Source organism: Larus michahellis, chromosome 1, assembly GCF_964199755.1.
Source record: "Larus michahellis chromosome 1, bLarMic1.1, whole genome shotgun sequence".
Classification (NCBI taxonomy): Eukaryota; Metazoa; Chordata; class Aves; order Charadriiformes; family Laridae; genus Larus; species Larus michahellis.
Genome location: NC_133896.1, coordinates 150,487,818 through 150,505,493, shown reverse-complemented (window position 1 = coordinate 150,505,493; position 17,676 = coordinate 150,487,818). Strand labels below are relative to the sequence as shown.

Below are 17,676 nucleotides of genomic sequence, written 5' to 3'. Positions count from 1 at the left end.
ACGCTGTCACCTGCTACTGTTGGAATAACTTCTGCAGTGTGGCCCTCACAATCCATGAGTACGTATTTCCTCTGATTACATACACCGTGCCTAATTGCTACCTGTTCCTTATCAGCCATTTCTTGTGCTGGGGAAAGGGCACTTCTGAGCATGCTCTGTGTGTGCCGTTAGCCATGCTATTCTTTAAATCTTTAAATTCCAGGCCTGTACACTTCGTTTAGCATCTCATTGTTGAGGCCTAGGGAGCCAGGACTGTAAATGTGTGAAATTTGGTTTTACATAATAATACATGTTTCAGTTCTAGTCATACACTAGATGTTTGTATGCACACAGTCTTACTTGTGTAAACAGGTATTTGATTACGTATGCGTTTTACTTGTTTAAATGTGTGCTCCTACAGTCATTTCCACAATAGGATTTGCCAAAACCATCAAAATTAATCTGCAAAGGAAGGCTCTTTCTCTAGCAATGGACCGTAGCCTTCTAGCTGGAATAAGAAACATTTAATGTTTTACTGTTTTTAAATGGGCATTATATGCAGAAAGGGTGTGTGTGGTTTTCAGCCTGGGCAATGTGAATGTATCTGGTTTTCTTTCCACTCCTACTTTTTCCAAAGTTGGGTCAAGCAAATAAATGGAGCGTGTCAGATGGTATGAAGCTAATATTTGGTATTTCATCTGGAGCTGCTTGCATGGAAACTTTCTCTTAGGCAGCTGTGAGATGAGCAGCCTCCAGAAGAGGGAGATCCAGTGGGTCACTTCATTACATTTCCAGTGTAAATATGCACATTCTACTTTCCAGGAAGAAAAAAGAGATCTTTGTGATAGATCCTTCAAGCAATACTTACTACAACTGGCTGACCATAATTGCAGCACCCGTGTTCTATAACTGGTGTATGCTAGTGTGCAGGTATGAATTTAAGTTCATAATAACTTTAGGTTTCAAATTTAGTGTCTTTATTATGTTTCCTACGTAAATCATCCTTGTATATCCCTGCAGTATTTTTTGAGTGGCTTACCTAGACGATTTACAGTTCATATACCCTTAGGGTTATATGCTGTACGTACCACTGGGAACAGATGGCCAATGTTTCTTTTTATCTTTTTTGTCTTAAATATAGTTTGTTGTAACTTGCAACGAGCGTCCCCCTGAGCTCTGGCTGTGGCTTTTGTGTGCCACCTACTGGCGAGCTGCAGAGATGTGCCTTGGGCACTGCAGGCTCAGTAAACCACTGCTGGAGAGGGGTCTTCCTATCACCCAGTAGAGAGCAGAAGGGAGAGGTGTGGGCAGTCTTGGGTCATCTTAAAATAATATAATGCATCTATAGATGCTTCAACGGCAGGAGGATTTTACTTGAGTATCTATTTTCCCTTGTAAAATGTGGAAATCGGTTTTAGTCAAAGTAATGGAGGGCTGTGGAAATGGTTCACCATGTCAGGCTCCGTCAGATGGCAGGGAGAGATGAGGATGGCTTGCCACTCAGAAACAAATCTTGTATTTGGGAATTATCTTAATAGAGATGTGTATCCCATTAAATTTGAGGCATGTTTAATTGTAGGGATATGTGTATTCCTCCATAAGTACACTTGTGTGGCATATATGTGTTTGAGTTTTGCTCCTGGCCTAAACACCCTTGAATTCTGAGAGATCCTAGTGTCTGTTTAGCCATAGCTCTAGCGTGCAGATGTCTAGGCATGGAGATAGGCTGCCCTTAATTTTTCAGTGCCAGTAATGTGCACTAACATGCTGCTAGGACTCACAAATACTCTGCTTATGCAGTTGGTGTAAATTTTTTTCTTTTTTTTTTGTACCTTTGTATCTTTAGAGCCTGCTTTGATGAGCTACAAGTTGAGCATATCAAATTATGGCTGTTCTTGGATTATGGCTCTGATATCATCTATATTCTTGATATGTTTGTCAGATTCAGGACAGGTGAGTTTTACGGTGTTTTCAGATACAGCATGAATGTAAAGGCTGGAAATAGAAATTCTCCTGTGGGGTCTGACCGGTGTAGTGTCCTGACTTCATCAGAGCCCAACAGTGGAAGCTTTGGGAAGATGAAGTGTCTGATCACCTTGGATTGTTTTAAGGCTGGACATCCCAACACCTGCACTTCCTTTGTTTCTGAATTTAATTCTATCAGTACTTAGTAGGCATGTCGAATGCTGACTGAATAGTCACTGTAACAGACTGTGTGGGGAAGGGAGAATAAGGCACTTTGCATGTCATGATCACTCTGTGCATGATATGTTCCTTGTGCTCATTAGAGTGGGCAAGAAACCAACTGCACCCCACAAGTGCTGCTTTCTTAGCCAAGTTGTGCAGCATCCCCCTCAGAAGTGATTACTGAGTTGGTCGGGTGCAAGATCTGGCACCCATCTCAGCGTCCAGTCTGAGATGCCCTCCGCCTGGAATGGGCACTGCTGCCCCTGTGCCACCAGCTGTGTGTCCTGCAGTCTCTGGGAGGTCCTGGCGGGTCTCACACTGCCTGGTGGTGGCATAGGGTTAACCCAGGAGGGTGGTGGTGTGGCATTAACCCAGGCACCTCTGCTTAGGTCCTGCCTTCCTGAGGGAAGTGTGAACCTAAAGGATGTGTGAGGACCATGCCAGGTCATGTGTGAAGTGGTTCTCTTCAGCGTCTGTCCCTGTTTCTGTAGTCCAGACAGGCTGAGAAGATTTCATATTTGAATGTTCCCAGCTGATACAGATTCTAGCCTTAAAGGGATATCTGTTTAAAACTAAACAAGGTCATAACATAAGCCTAAGCAATGACATACAGTGATCCATACCATTAAATTGCTACAATTCGTCCTTGATGTACTTTGGTGTGTGCACTGTGGTCTGTGCCAGCTGGCACTCTCTCAGGCAGCGTCTGGGCACAGCTGGAAGGACAGCAGAGGTTGGGCGGTGTTCATGGTGTCATTTTTGGAGGGATCTGGGAGAACTTACATGTGAATAGAAGCTGTCATGGTAGCTGGTCTCAGGGCCAGAAAACGTTTCCTGGCTTGTTGTATTTACTTGTATGGACCCAGGCCCAAAATGTCCCTTGAAAGGGTCCAAAACCACACTGATCATTATAAAAATGAGCGTTCTTTTAAATCTTTGATTTTTACCTTTTCTGGGGTTTTTTTTGTTTGTTTGTTTGTTTTTGTTTTTTTTTTTTAATCATGCGGACAGTTTGACATTAGTTACGGCTTGTGACAAGTTGTAAACATAATTACAAGACAGAGGCTAAAAATGCTGTCACATTGGGAAGCACACAATTCCTGGCAAGCCAAATTCTTAAACTTAGCAAGTACCTTGTTTAACAAGAAAGTCCATTCCAGATAGCAGCCTAAATCACAAGACTGGTGTATTTGGGGTGGGGCAGGAGGGAGCTTCTTTGTGTAGTTAAAATGTCAACTGTGCCAACTACATTTCTCTTCTGCAATTACAGCTGTTGTTGTAATGTGAAGGAACCGAGCAGAAATTGGGCATGTCCAGGGAATGCAAGTTATAAAATTTCCGTGGGCTGTCCTGCTAGTGATTGTACAGCTGTTAAAGCGTGGTTAGAAGGTCGGCTTTGCAGGCCTGGTTTGGAACTGCAGAATTGCTGCAGAGATCTGAACACTTCAGTGCAGGTGTCAGCTGCAGTTTCATACACTCAGATAAGGATGTCACTTCCTTTAGGTGCTGAAATCTTTGTCAACTCTCTTAACAACCCCTCCTGGCTCTGCCTGTCCCTGCTGCCTTTTCCTGTAAGTCTTTGAGGTCCATCTGCCCTGGGGACAGAGGTCCTGGAAGCCTTTGGGGAAGAGCGTGACTCCCTGCTGTCTAAGGGCAGAGACTGGCTTTGAACTGGGATCTAGGCAGCCCCACAGCTACAATAATCCACATCAGCTTCTCCGTGGGGCATTCCTGTCTAGCTGCAGGGCCAGTTTCACTGTATTTCACCTATTTGGTGACTTTGCGCTGTGAAGGAGAAAAGATTGCTGTCTCTCAGCAGCTGGTTGTGTTTAGCATACTCTGCGTTGTGATGCTTTCTAAAGGTTTTACTGTAGGACTTCAGTTCTGTGAGGGGACAAAAAAAAGCTGAGGAGTTTTTACCTCCCTTCAGGAGGAAGGTGTTTTCAAAGTTATTTTTAATAAATGTGAGTCGGAAATTCATCGGCCTGGCCAACTTTTCTGTTTGGTTGCATAACTCTGTTAATAAGGGCGTATTTGACCAGCTTTTTCAACAGTTTTCTGGGAGGTTACACATTCATAGCACAGGAGCTGCTTCCATTTGTAGTCACCATCAATTTGCAGATCCCCGAAGGCAGATACACACGAGGCAACTGTACGGACAGGCACACGTTCCAGAAATGCAGCTGTGCTGTGTAGGGCACAAAGAAATGCAGCTTGGTCTTCCTCAGGAGATGCTTCCCTGAGAAAGCTGCTCCTTGTAGATTGCTAAGGGATTAGCAAAATGTGCTCATCCCTGAGGCACAGGTAATGTTTGGCTTTTCTCTCAGTGGGCTTTTCCTCCTGACTGGGCCTAGTGGGCAGGCAGTTGGACGTCTCCACTTGAAATTGCAGCAAGGATTTTGCAGTGCAAAGGCTGTTCCCTGCAGAACACTTTCAATGCCTTCAGAGCTTTCAGAGGTACAAACCAGCACCGCAGCTGTACTGCTCAGACAGCCTTTCTATGAGAGCTCTTACACAGATGCAGTTTACTTTGAGGTCTCTTACCGCAGTTTACGTCTTATCATATTTTTTTGAAATCTAATACTTTCCAAAGTATTTTGAATGAAGAAATACTAATGTACAAAATTCTGCTTAGTAGCTCTGTCACTAGAAACACAAAAAAATGGCAAACCATTTTCCCCAAATGAAAAGGAAAATCCTGTTAGCTTTAGCATTGGACACAAGAGGAAAAGCATGGCTCGGGAGGGGGTGGAAACTGGATTTCTTTTTCTCAAGGGTATCTATATTGTTAAGAAGAAGTTTCCAACAATCCATCATACCTACTTATTCTTGATATTTATTTAAAAATATTTCACTCCAATTTTATACACAATTGCTTAACATTTGCTTAATGTTTGTTATGACTCATGCCAATGATTCATGAAAAATGAGACATTTGAATCTCCCCTTTTTGCAAAGATATCTAAAAGAAAAAGATACAGCTGTCTCAGAATAGAGTGGAAAACTGCAGGGAGCACTGTGGTAATAATAGAGTCATTGCTCTTTGTCATTATATATCAGCTTTGAAACCTAATTGAAATATTTAAATTTGCAATTAAATATTTTTCATTAAATGAACCCCTAGTGTATCAATGTCTGTATGCATAATAGTACAAATGTTAATGTTGTCAGGTATCTGAAATGTGAGTCACTCAGTACTGTTGATGGTATTTTTATTCTGACAAGTAAAATATGTATTTTTATTCTTTGAAGGCTTCCTTGAACAAGGCTTGCTAGTTCATGATGAAAAGAAATTACGAGATCATTATACCAAAACTATGCAGTTCAGACTGGATGTGCTGTCTCTTCTGCCAACAGACCTGGCATATTTCAAGCTTGGTTTAAACTACCCTGAGCTGCGATTTAACCGCTTGCTGAGGATTGCTCGGCTGTTTGAGTTTTTTGACCGTACTGAAACCAGGACAAATTATCCAAACATGTTTCGTATTGGAAATCTTGTCTTATACATTCTTATCATCATCCACTGGAATGCGTGTATATACTTTGCGATTTCGAAGGTCATCGGATTTGGAACCGATTCTTGGGTCTACCCCAACGTGTCCATTCCAGAATATGGGCGCCTGTCTAGAAAGTACATTTACAGTCTGTACTGGTCAACGCTCACGCTGACAACCATTGGAGAAACACCTCCTCCGGTGAAAGATGAAGAGTATCTCTTTGTGGTCATTGACTTTCTGGTGGGTGTGCTAATCTTCGCTACCATTGTCGGTAATGTGGGCTCCATGATTTCCAACATGAATGCCTCCAGGGCAGAGTTCCAGGCCAAAGTGGATTCCATTAAACAGTACATGCATTTCCGAAAAGTGACTAAGGATTTGGAAGCCAGGGTTATTAAGTGGTTTGATTACCTCTGGACCAACAAGAAAACGGTGGACGAGAAGGAAGTTCTCAAAAATCTGCCTGACAAGTTGAAGGCTGAAATTGCCATCAATGTCCATTTGGACACACTGAAGAAAGTGCGTATATTCCAGGATTGTGAGGCTGGACTTCTCATTGAGCTGGTGCTGAAACTGAAACCGACGGTCTTCAGTCCTGGGGACTACATTTGCAAAAAGGGAGACATTGGGAGAGAAATGTACATTATTAAAGAGGGAAAACTGGCTGTGGTGGCGGATGATGGCATAACCCAATTTGTAGTCCTAAGCGATGGCAGCTACTTTGGTGAAATCAGCATCCTAAACATCAAAGGTAGCAAATCTGGCAACAGGAGGACAGCCAACATAAGGAGTATTGGTTATTCGGATCTCTTCTGCTTGTCTAAAGATGACTTAATGGAAGCCCTCACAGAATATCCAGAAGCCAAAAAAGCTCTGGAAGAGAAAGGGCGACAAATTCTGATGAAAGACAATTTAATAGATGAGGAAGCAGCAAAAGCAGGAGCTGACCCAAAAGACTTGGAAGAAAAAGTAGAAAGACTTGAAACAGCTCTGGATACTCTGCAGACTAGGTTTGCAAGGCTCTTGGCAGAATACACCTCCTCTCAACAAAAGGTGAAGCAGAGACTTGCCAAAGTAGAAACCCGAGTGAAAAAATATGGTAGTGGCACCTTATCAATTGCAGAAGCAGACGCTGAAAAACCTGAGGAGGAGAAAAAGTAGTAATGGAGTATTTACGTTTCCTTATTTATTGGAGAAGGTTGAAGCCTGTGAAAGCCATAAATATATGTAAATACGTGTGTGCATACATAGACATGATTATTTTTATATGAACTCAAGAGAATGGTTTTTAGCATTTTTAACTGAAGCAGTATTTTCTTGTAAATAGAATATTGTCACCTTCTTCTTAGGGGGGGATTTGGTCTGGCATTTGGGTACTTTTTTGTACTGGGAGTGGATTTCTTACAAGTCATGCTCAGGACGTCTGTTGTGTATGGTACGTATAGGTCTTGACACGTTGTCTGTTCCCATACATGTTGCGTTCAGAAGGTATTGTACCTAAAGTACAAGAGATTGGGGTTTTTTTAAGGGCTGAAAAAAATAGTGATAGGATACATGCTTTATGTCGCTACCTTAGTAGCTGAGTAAGTGCATGGAGGCACATCTGGGCTTCTCAAAATCTTTGTTCTTTCACAGCAAAGCATCTGCGCAAAAAGTTGGGCTACCACTAAGCAGCAGCACATACCTTACCTCTGCGGTGTGTCCCCGCACGTGTATGAAATAGCCGTGCATCCAGATGCTTTAGTCTGATGCTTTCTAATGAGCTGGGCTCTGCACAAAGGACCGTGCTGACAGAGTAGCAGTGCTCATTCACCTCCTTTCTTGCGTGGTCTGCAACAGCCTTTGCTGCTCTGCCGCTGCTTCGCTTGGGGAGAGAATGGGAGATCCTCCTTTTTTTTTTTCTTTTTGTATTCCCTCTCAGCAAGTGGGCAGTCCTCGAGGGAGGCTGCCAAGAAACTGCACGAGCTGCAGGCAGAGACAGCCTGTTCCCCCCAGCTTTGCCCCCCAGCAGGGTCTCTGCAAGGCTGGGAGAACAAGCCGTGTGTTGCAAAGTCTTTTCTGCTACTAGGCCTATGTTGTCTTCCTCTTTATTTCAATTGCTGATGCCTGCTTTGCCTCCTTACGCTATTTAGTGCCAGCTTTTCTCTGAAGTAGTCGTCTCAGTGCCGTGTTTCCATTAGTTAGGGAGAACGAAGGCCGCACTTGCTCTGGTTCTGCTGGTAGGAGCCTCATTGTGCTGGTTGCTTTTCTCCTCGCTGCAGAGTAGTTGTCTCTGCCAATGGTCTGGCCCTGAGGTGAATGCACAGGTCAGGTCCACTCAGCCTGCCGTCATATTCAGGGCAAAACGGTACTGAGGAGGTTTCTTGCTCTGTCACATTGCAACCTCAGGATTTGCCTCTTGCACAGCCCTCTTAGCCTCCTCTGCACCAGTGCTTCCAGTTTCTTTCCAGGCTTCTCTCCCTCCCACCGAGGGGATTTCTCTAATATTCTCCCACTGGGAAGATACTAGTTTTCATTCTTTTGCTGTACAGTATTTTTCTGCCATGTAGCTTTCTCTGCATTACTTTCATCCTCCAGCACCCCACTGACTTCAAAAGAGCATGGAGTAGCAGAGGCTGTGCAGCATCTACGGCATGGGGGCTGGATCCTCCAGCGGCACTAGATATTACCACGGGCAGTGCTCTGCCTTTTAGGTGTCCTCAGCCCTGACTTAGGAGCCCTAACAGCATGTGGGCACGGGTGACCTGTTGGAAAATTGGTGAGGAACCCGATGACAAGAGGGTGGTTTAACCAGATGGTAGTGAAATGAAAAGAGGAGGTTGCTTTGCTAAACTGAGTACAACCGCTCAGGGTAAGCACTCGTCTCTGGGCAAGCAGATGTCCCCCTCCTATGGACACTTTTGAGCCTGGTGAGAGAGACAAATCTGTCAGCGACTAAGGAACGGGGCTTTGCCAGCAACACTGGCAAAGGGACCACCAGGTAGTAGATGTCCACACATGGTCCATGTCTAAACTCGTGTTATCATCAGCCTAGAAGCCAACTAGGCTTAGATATCTACTGTAGGCTGGGCTTAACCTCTATTATCAAGATTTCCACTGAGTATAATGAGGGCTTTGGCAAGTAGCTGAGACTGTATGCAGCCAGCAGAGTTTGGGAGCTTTGGTTCTTCAGATGAATCTCGTCCTTGTTTTCTCCAAGGGCTTGAGGCAAATGGGGGAGGTAAGAGAGGCTGCTTTTGGCAGGGTGGAGTGCCTAGTGCCCTCAATCCCGCCCTGAGGAAGGCAGCAGGGTGGAGGTGGAGCTGGGTGCTGGCTAGTCGCAGTGTTCCACAGATGGTCTCAGGCTGCTGAACTTGCAACGCTCACCTTGTAGCAGCGGCAGGTACCGCACTGGCCTGTGGCTGATGTTCAGTGGTGTGGTATTCAAACACCTTATGTGGTAGGGGTTCCGTACTTATTGTCATGTTCTACATCAGTCATCATTCTCTGTAAATATCTAACTGTCTACCCAACATACTACAGCTGTTCCAGCCTACTAAGTATATACAAATAGAACTGTTCAAAGTATTATTTGTACAAATATATACCTGTTAAAAAAAACAACCCACAAACACAAGAATGCTTCTTTACCTGATGGATCAGACCAGCTTAAGCTAGCAGTTAAATGCACATTTGCCCTTCCTTTTTCCACGCCCCTTGGTCTGGTTTTCACATGCCAGAAAAAGAGCTATTTTGATGCCATTGGCTTCAGTGACTTTGAAATACGTAGCTTTTGGCATGATGAAATCACATCCTTTGCTGTCTTTCATCTCTGTAAGATGTTTTTCCCCTTTCTTTAATGTGACTACAGCATGTACATTAAAATATTTTGAGTAACGTTCAAGTAACTCTGTGTTTTCTCTTATCCGTGTCCCCTGGATTTTAGCATTTCATGACAAAACTTTCACAATGCCATTATTACACGGCCCAGAAAATCATTAGCTGGAACAGAGATCCGAAGTGACAGAATACCAAGCGGGAATGGCGGTGTTCTCCCCTCACCGCAGGGGAGTTGGCACGTGGCTTTGGTCCCATGCCCGATTTTGACACTGTTGCTGTGTTTGCAGATACCACACAGGCACAAGAGCCCGGCCACCACCTGGCTTTCCCAGGGGTGCCAGGCTCCTCCTGCCGCTGCCACCCCTCTCCAGTCCTCCCCTTCCCCAGCTCCATGCAGGGTGGCACTGTGGGGATGAGGCCTTCTCCAGCAGAAATGAAAGTGTTTCCTTTTTCTGGGCTCACCAGTTAAAGAAGGACAGGGAACTACTCAAATGAGTCCAGCAGAGGGCTACGAAGATGAACAAGGGACCGGAGCACCTCATGAGGAAAGGCTGAGGCCTGGGTCTGTTTAGCCTGGAGGAGAGAAGACGGAGAGGGGAGCTCATCAATGCTTATCAATATCTAAAGGGCTGGTGTCAAGAGGATGCGGCCAGACTCTTCTCAGTGGTGCCCAGCAACAGGACAAGGAGCAACGGACACAAGCTGGAACACAGGAAATTCGACCTCAACATGAGGAGGAACTTTATTATGAGCATGCCAGAGCACTGGAACAGGCTGCCCAGAGAGGTGGTGGAGTCTCCTTCTCTGGGGGATATTCCTGCCTGGATGTGTTCCTGTCCAGCCTGCTCTAGGTAAACCTGCTTTGACCAGGGGTTGGACTAGATGATCTCCAAAGGTTCCTTCCAACCCCTGCCATGCTGTGTTTCTGCTACTTGTGCACATGCACTTCACCTACCAAAAATCTCCCCCAGGCAGTACCCAGCATGGCTCGTGCTGGTCCTTCAACCCCACCACAAGAGAAAGCAGGGAAGGGGACAGCTTCTGTGGAGCATTTGAAAGCACACCTTGAACCTGCAAACGCTGTTTAACAGCTACGGCGCTCACTTCACACAGATACAGGAGCCAACAGACATGGAAGCGGGCAGCCGTGGGGTGGTACCAATGCTCCAAGCTGCCTGTGCTGAGCGAGACACCAGATGGACAAAGCCCGAGGTTGTTTGAAATCTGCCGCAGGTGCAAAAGGAGGGCAAAGCTGGTGGAGCAGCACCGCCATGCTCCAGGTGCTGCCCGGTGTGAGCTTTTCCAGGGAAAGGGCCTTGAGTCACAGGCCCTGCTCCCTAACAGCAAATGATTCAAGTCCTGCTGGTCCCCAAAGTCCTCTCCATGGCAGCACCCCACCCTTTCCCCTCATCCATTACTAGCATTTTTTACTTAAAAAGGGTTTTAACAGTAGAAAGCTCTGCTCTAGAAAATTCAGCCAACTGAACTGGACAACAGACAGGGTGGTGACAACAAAACAGCTCGCGTGTGTGTGTACAAACCCCCTCACATACAGCTGAGGGTTGGGGTGAGCCCCACTGCGCAGCTCTTTCTGCAGAAACAGCCTGGGGCAGGAACAACCCTGCATTGAATTGTTTTTTCTTAGGCATCTGCTCTACAGTTTTATTCCTGCCAAATATTTATTAACCTACAAGCAGAGATGGTTCTGCTTTACATTAAGAAATGAACTGTTCATTTTCCTTTCCCCCCCAAAAGCGTTAGTGCTTTCTCGGAGCTGGTCTATACGCTGCTGATGTGGAAGACACGGTTGTTTCTGTAGCGCTACTGATGGCGAGGACTTCGCAGGCCAAAGCTAGTCCAGGTTGTCCAAGGAGATAACGCAGTCAGGCTGACTAAAGGGGAGCTGCTCTTCATCCAGAAGATTTGTGAGATGACAACATTTGTACTTGGCTTCAAAGTCCCCCGGCTCTTCTATTAATGTTTCCATCCTGGAACAGACAGAAAGAAAGAATCAAACCCTTGTTTACATAATTTAGCATTCATAAAAACCCTTTGTATATCCCTGAGAGCAAAATGAATTATGCACTAAATGGATCTGGCAACTGTACAGGCAGCTAAAACACAAGATTTCAGCTGTGGCAGCTTTCCTGAAGGAAGCCATCAATCCGGGAATCCCCCTCTCTCCCCAGCCCAGAGATGAGGATGCTGCTGCCTGGGGAGTCCTTACCGGGAGGATGGGGAAGCCCCTGCTCCCTTCCACTCTGCCTTAGATGGAAGGGGAGGTAAAGACATGCAAACTCTGGGTCTAAAAATGGTCGGGCCTTTTGTTTCTGAAATGCAGATTTTGCAACCCTTTCCAGCTGACAAATCAATGGCCGGGGCTTGTCGCTGCCAACTACCCTCGCAGCTTCGCTGTGGAAAATAAAATTCTGCTGGTTTGTGTGTGCAGTCCTCCCTGCCCTGCGCCCTAAAAGCAGAGTGAGGAGGGAAGACTCACATTATTTAAGCAAAATCAGTTTTTGCAACCTCAAGAGCAGGGCAGCAGGTGTCCCTCAGCTTCAAGGATGAAAAAAATTAGCATTACTCCAGAAGCAGCAGCAGTTCTCATGAACAGATATTCTTCATCAGCTCTACCTTTTCTGCTTGGCTTCTGCAGGGAGAGCGCAGGTTGCCGTGCCAAAGAGGGCAAGGAGGACACCGTCCAGCTCTAAGAGAGGCCTGTCTGATTTGTATAGGTAAACTGGGGGGAGGTTACTAAAATCAGAAGTGCAGAAGCGTGAAAGGAATTTACTAATGGTTGCTATTCCGTTTGTCTTTCCTTAACGTTTGTTGTGGCTGGCATCAACCTTTCTGTAACAGAGCAACTGATGAACAATAACATGGAAAATCAGGAAAGCACAACTGTATTCCAGACTGATGAGCAGCTTGAGGAATAGCTATTATTTTCTCATCTTTTTGTCTGTTTTAACATGTCATTTCACAGAATCACAGCATGGCAGGGGTTGGAAGGGACCTCTGGAGATCATCTAGTCCAACCCCCTGCCAGAGCAGGGTCACCTACAGCAGGTTGCACAGGAACGCGTCGAGGCGGGTTTTGAATGTCTCCAGAGACGGAGACTCCACCACCTCTCTGGGCAGCCTCTTCCAGTGCTCTGCCACCCTCGAAGTTCCTCCTCATGTTCAGGTGGAACTTCCTATGCTCAAGTTTGTGCCTGTTGCCTCTTCTCCTGTCACGGGGCACCACTGAAAAGAGCCTGGCCCCATCCTCCTGACACCCACCCTTTCAGTATTTATAAGTGTTGATAAGGTCCCCCCTCAGTTGTCTTTTTTTCCAGACTGAAGAGACCCAAATCCCTCAGCCTTTCCTCATAAGAGAGGTGTTCCAGTCCCCTCATCATCTTGGTAGCTCTCTGCTGCACCCTCTCCAGCAGTTCCCCATCCTTCTTGAACCGAGGAGCCCAGAACTGGACACAGTACTCCAGACGTGGCTTTCTTTACTTTCCTGACAAGAATAAAAAGAAACCAACAAAAGAAACCAATAAAACCATTCTGGTTTTATTGCCAACAGTTTTTTCCCCCCCATGGCCCTGGCAGGGGAGCCACCCCACAGCAGCCACTACACCTGAGCAGCCCCTCCAGGGGGGCAGCACAGCAAGAGCCCAGGGGCACTACCTGCCTTTCCAGAGATGGAGGAAGAGAAGCACGAAAGGATTATTTATTTTTTTTTGGCACAGTTTGCCTCCAGGGCTGATGAATCAAACTGACCACGCTGCAAAGATCTACTCTTTTTAGGAGAACCGATTGCCAGTTCCCCGCTGAAGTACGAATATTTGACTTGGAGAACGGTGCAGATGACTCATCCAACAAGCTTCAGTGGGATTCCCACTATTTTCAAATTACTTGCAAATTTATGCTGTTTAAAGCACGTCCTCGGGGCTGCTTGTTCATGGGTACTTGTCCAACGCGTGGCACAAGGAAGCCTCTCTTACAGCAGCGACTTTGGGCACTCCATGGTGAAGGAAATGATCCAGAGGTGGGTTTTTTTAATGGAGTCTGACTACTGGAAACTCAATGCCTCATCTCCTTGCAATAACACAGCTGCCTCCGACTACACTTGCAGGAAGGTTAGGAAAAAAAAAAGCTTATGTCTAGCAACAAAAAGCTGCAGAGCTTTTCTAGGGAAGCGCCTCGTGCCTTTCCAAACACGTTGGTTGCCACCACAGCTCATTTGTCCTGTGAGCCACGACCAGGCTTCTCCGTGCGTGGTTCAGAGCAGAGCACTGACAGGGCGGGCGAGGCTCCCGGCCAGCGGGCAGGTTTGGCAGAGGAGATGCCCCAAACAAAACACTTTCAGTTCGGGGTTTCAAGGCCCACTGCTTTGAAAAGGTTCCTCCTGCCATACCCGAACTGCACCAGCCGCAGGCGCTGGCAGCTGAAGGAGGATGAGGGCGATGAGGAAGGAGAGGAGCAAGGGAAGAGTGATGCAGCACCTCAGGGCAGGTGGTGGCAGTTCAAAACTGCAGCCAAGAGCAACGGGGACAGAACCTGTCCCAAGCCAGGGAGAAGCACCAGGCGGCTCAGGTTCCTGCCGCCAGGGAAGAGAGGCTGCTACAGAAGAGACAGAGTGACCTGGAGCCCCGGGGAAAGCGAGCTGGGAAGCCCCTTTCTATTGACCAGGCAGTTTTCTACCACTGATTTACACTTAAACTTTGGTGGCCAGAAGGGGCCCACGCCAGACCCATGGGCAACAGGGACATCGTCGGTGCCGAGGGCGGGAGAAGCGTTGTGCAGCACAGCAGAGCTACCTACTCCATACAGATGTCAGTCCTACAAGGCTTCACTCTCACTTGTGTAGGGGAGGAAAAAAAATTGCAGTTAACTCAGGTGATGAGACCAACTGATGCTGCCATCAGCCACTGGGAGACTCCAGAGGCTGCAACCAGCCTTGGGGTGGGAGATTCCCAGAGGAAAGGTGAAAACCAGCAGGATATGGCTGCTGGAGGCTCCCATCTTGCAGATGCTGGGAAGAAACTGCCGAAACAGCCCATTTTTACCACCCACAGCCCAGCAGCAGCGAGGCTCAGAGGCAGCAGGCAGGCCAGAGTTGCTTCTGCACCTCCAGCTTCCCCCATTGCAACCCCTGGTCTTCAGCGGGACATGGCAGCCAAGAGCGCTGGCTTCAGGCCACCTGCTGTCCCTTCGGGAGAAGCCAAGAGCACAAAAGAGAGAGAAAGGGCTAAAACCATCCTCTGAAGGTGGCAACAGCAGCAGTGGGTGGTCCCAGAAACAGAGCCCTGAACCCAGGAAACCTTTCCTAGGGCTGAGACACCACGAAAGCGCCTCTTCTCCAAAAGCGAAGCCATCAAAGAAACTGGCAGAGATGACAACGTCAAACTGCTTATCCCAAAAAGCTGCAGGTCTGGAGCAGGATTGCCTCTGGAAGGCCTGAGGTCCGCTGTCTGGAACAACTCCTGGCACAGGAGCGACGCTCTCACCGGGGCTGGCTGCTGGCCATTACAGCTGGGGCAGGAAGTGGAGCCTGACAAAGGCAGAGCCCAAAGGCTGCAGCCGGACAGGAACTTTGTTAGAGATACCCACTTGGGAATTTTAGTTTGGGAATATGAGACCCTCCCCGGAGAGATTCAAGGTGGAAAGAAACCTGGCCCAAGAACAATCCTTATCAGACACTCACAAAGAAGCCTGTGTTGTGTTTTGAAAAGAAAGTGTAAGTGCTGGTGAGGCCAAAGTGTCACCTGCTTTATTTTAGGTGACGTGCTACGAAGTTCATAGGATTCTTCGTGTGCAGATAGCAATTAAAAAAAGTTAATAAAATGCATCATTGTACATAGCACAAAGGAGATTATTCTTTTGAAAACATGCTTTCATCTAGGAAACGTTCTAGTGCTGAGTTTCCCATTTTTTATTAAAACCAATTATATTGGGAAACACTAAAATGATTAATTCTATCATATTAGCTCACCTGTTCTCTATCCCTTGCTGCTCCCATATCGAGTGCTTGCAATGGGAAATAACTAAACCAAACGTAGCAGCACGAAACTTACAGCAGCTCAAAACTTAGAACAAAAACATTCAACTAGTTGCCATTGTATACGGTTACCTGTGAGCATCTTTACTTACGCTGCTGCACTACACAGATCTGGAAGCAAAAAGACGCCGTGGGAAGCTAGATGTAAGGGATTTTTCTCTGTGTGGGTGAACCCACTGGCACAGCAGAAACGTACAGCAGAGCTTTCGGCGACAGTAAGAAGAAAAGCTTCACGTCAGCTTTGCACATGACAAGAGTTCTGCCACAGATCTTCAAGCTGCTGCAGTTTTTATCCTCGCTTGACATTGCTCAGTGCTGGTTGCCAACCAAGCCGGTACGAGCAGCAGCACCATTCCAGCGATCACCGGCTGACTTCCACAGTCAGCTCTGGCTTCATTTTTAAATCTCAAAACTATGTGCAAAGCCCCCCCGGAAGATAATGCAGCAGTTCCTAACGCTATGTTATTATCCTAAAATAGAATAACAGTTCCCACCCGCTACTTGTGTGTCTGATGTCCTTGTCTCTTAGAAGTTTCCCCTCATAGAAATCCTGAAGCAGAATTCACGTCGAGTAACAGACATCCATAAACCCACGTGTACTAGGTAGACTTCAGTTATTTATCAGGACCACTCTCTGGATGTATCCTACAAACGCTGCAGAAGAGAACAAGACCACGCTTGTGTATCGCAAAGCGGCACATCTGCAATTAAAACCACCTTCCCACCAGCCCTCGTCTCCCCAAGAGCCTTTCAGTTAAAACAATAAAATCAAACCAGGCCTCTGCTTCATTCATCCTCCCTAGTCTCTCGCTCAATCAAAATCCATTTTGCAACTGCTTCTCTTCCCACCTAGTTACTTTTTTCTTCCAACCCATCTCCTCCTTTCCCATCTCACCCTTTCACTCGCTCCCCCACCAACCAACAGCTGGAGGGACTTCTCCAGCCAAGCCCAGCTCCCGCCCAGCGCCCATCCCATAAACCAGCCATTGCAAGCGGGACCAATGTCTCAGAGAAATGGGAATTTCCATCCAAGTGAAAGAAATACTACATTTTTCTAAGGAGAGAGAAAAAAAAGTGAAAAAAGAAAAAAACAATGGATTATTGCTTTGAAAGATCACAAGCCTTTTCTCCTTGCAGCCTCATGCCTGTTGGTTGGAAATTCCCTCCTTCTGTTCCAAGGAGAACGTGGGATCCCAAACCAACACCTACCATACCCCACTTTCTGTTCTTTGGAAAGGAAAGCTCGCAGGAGGCACAATCCATGGACACATCAAGGAGAAAGCTGCTTTTTCTGCTCCCCACGCATTCTATCACAGCAGCTTTCAACAGGCTGGGCAGCCCCTGGTCCGCCTGGTCTGCAGTTGCGGCGAACTGCAGTTGCGCCACTTCAGGCTTGGCCATGATGCCACTTACCAGAAACTTAATCGAAGACACGCTGGAGACTTCTGGGACACCATGAAGAAGGAGATTCCCACATTCAGTGACAAGGCGGTACATCAGGATGCCGCACCAGTGGCAGGAAAGCCCTCTGAGCGCCGGTCAGCCCCTCGCTTGGTGGTTTAATTACAGCAAAGCTATGAAGACAGAAACAGCTGTGCAGCATACAGCCCAGTGCTAGCAAATAACATTTAAAATTAATGCTTAGAGAAATCCAGCACCAAGACATCCTTTTCAATTTTGTTAATGAAAAAATAATAAAAAATCAACTGCAGAAGACATCTTTAGATGGAGCACTGGAGAAAAATACATGCCATTATTTCATGGGTTTTTCAAATGAATTCATCTGCGTAAGAAGTGACCCATATAAAGGCAAATGCCAGTATCAACTCTATTTCCAAAGCAGTGTCTCTTCTATGATACCATATAAAACTGAAATCCTTAATAAAATTCATTTCAAGTCCCTGATGGTCTCACGGATTTGGTGACAACTTTGATCACTTCAATAATTCTGAAACTTTTAAGGAAAGTTGTGCACAAGTACAAACGGGAACTGTAGGTAACTTATGACAAACCCTGAGGTTCTGAGACTAGCCATAATAAACTAAACTCTTGTCAGGAAAGGCTCGATTTTGCATAGCTAAAGTTGGAAGATGTTCCTGCTCGGCCTCAAGTTTTGCCAGGGGAGGTTTAGACTGGGTAGTAGGAAAA

General features: G+C 46.4%; 1 protein-coding gene across 1 annotated transcript in view; it reads left to right on the top strand.

Annotated features, from left to right (window-relative positions):
• CNGA3 (cyclic nucleotide gated channel subunit alpha 3) overlaps positions 1-9,541 on the top strand; it is a 37,725-nt gene extending 28,184 nt beyond the window's left edge. The window contains exons 7-9 of the mRNA XM_074608402.1: positions 802-909; positions 1,826-1,932; positions 5,419-9,541. Coding sequence (XP_074464503.1) covers positions 802-909; positions 1,826-1,932; positions 5,419-6,824 — 1,621 coding nt within the window. The 3' untranslated portion in view covers positions 6,825-9,541. The remainder of the gene's footprint in view (positions 1-801; positions 910-1,825; positions 1,933-5,418) is intronic.
• Positions 9,542-17,676: the final 8,135 nt, after the last annotated feature.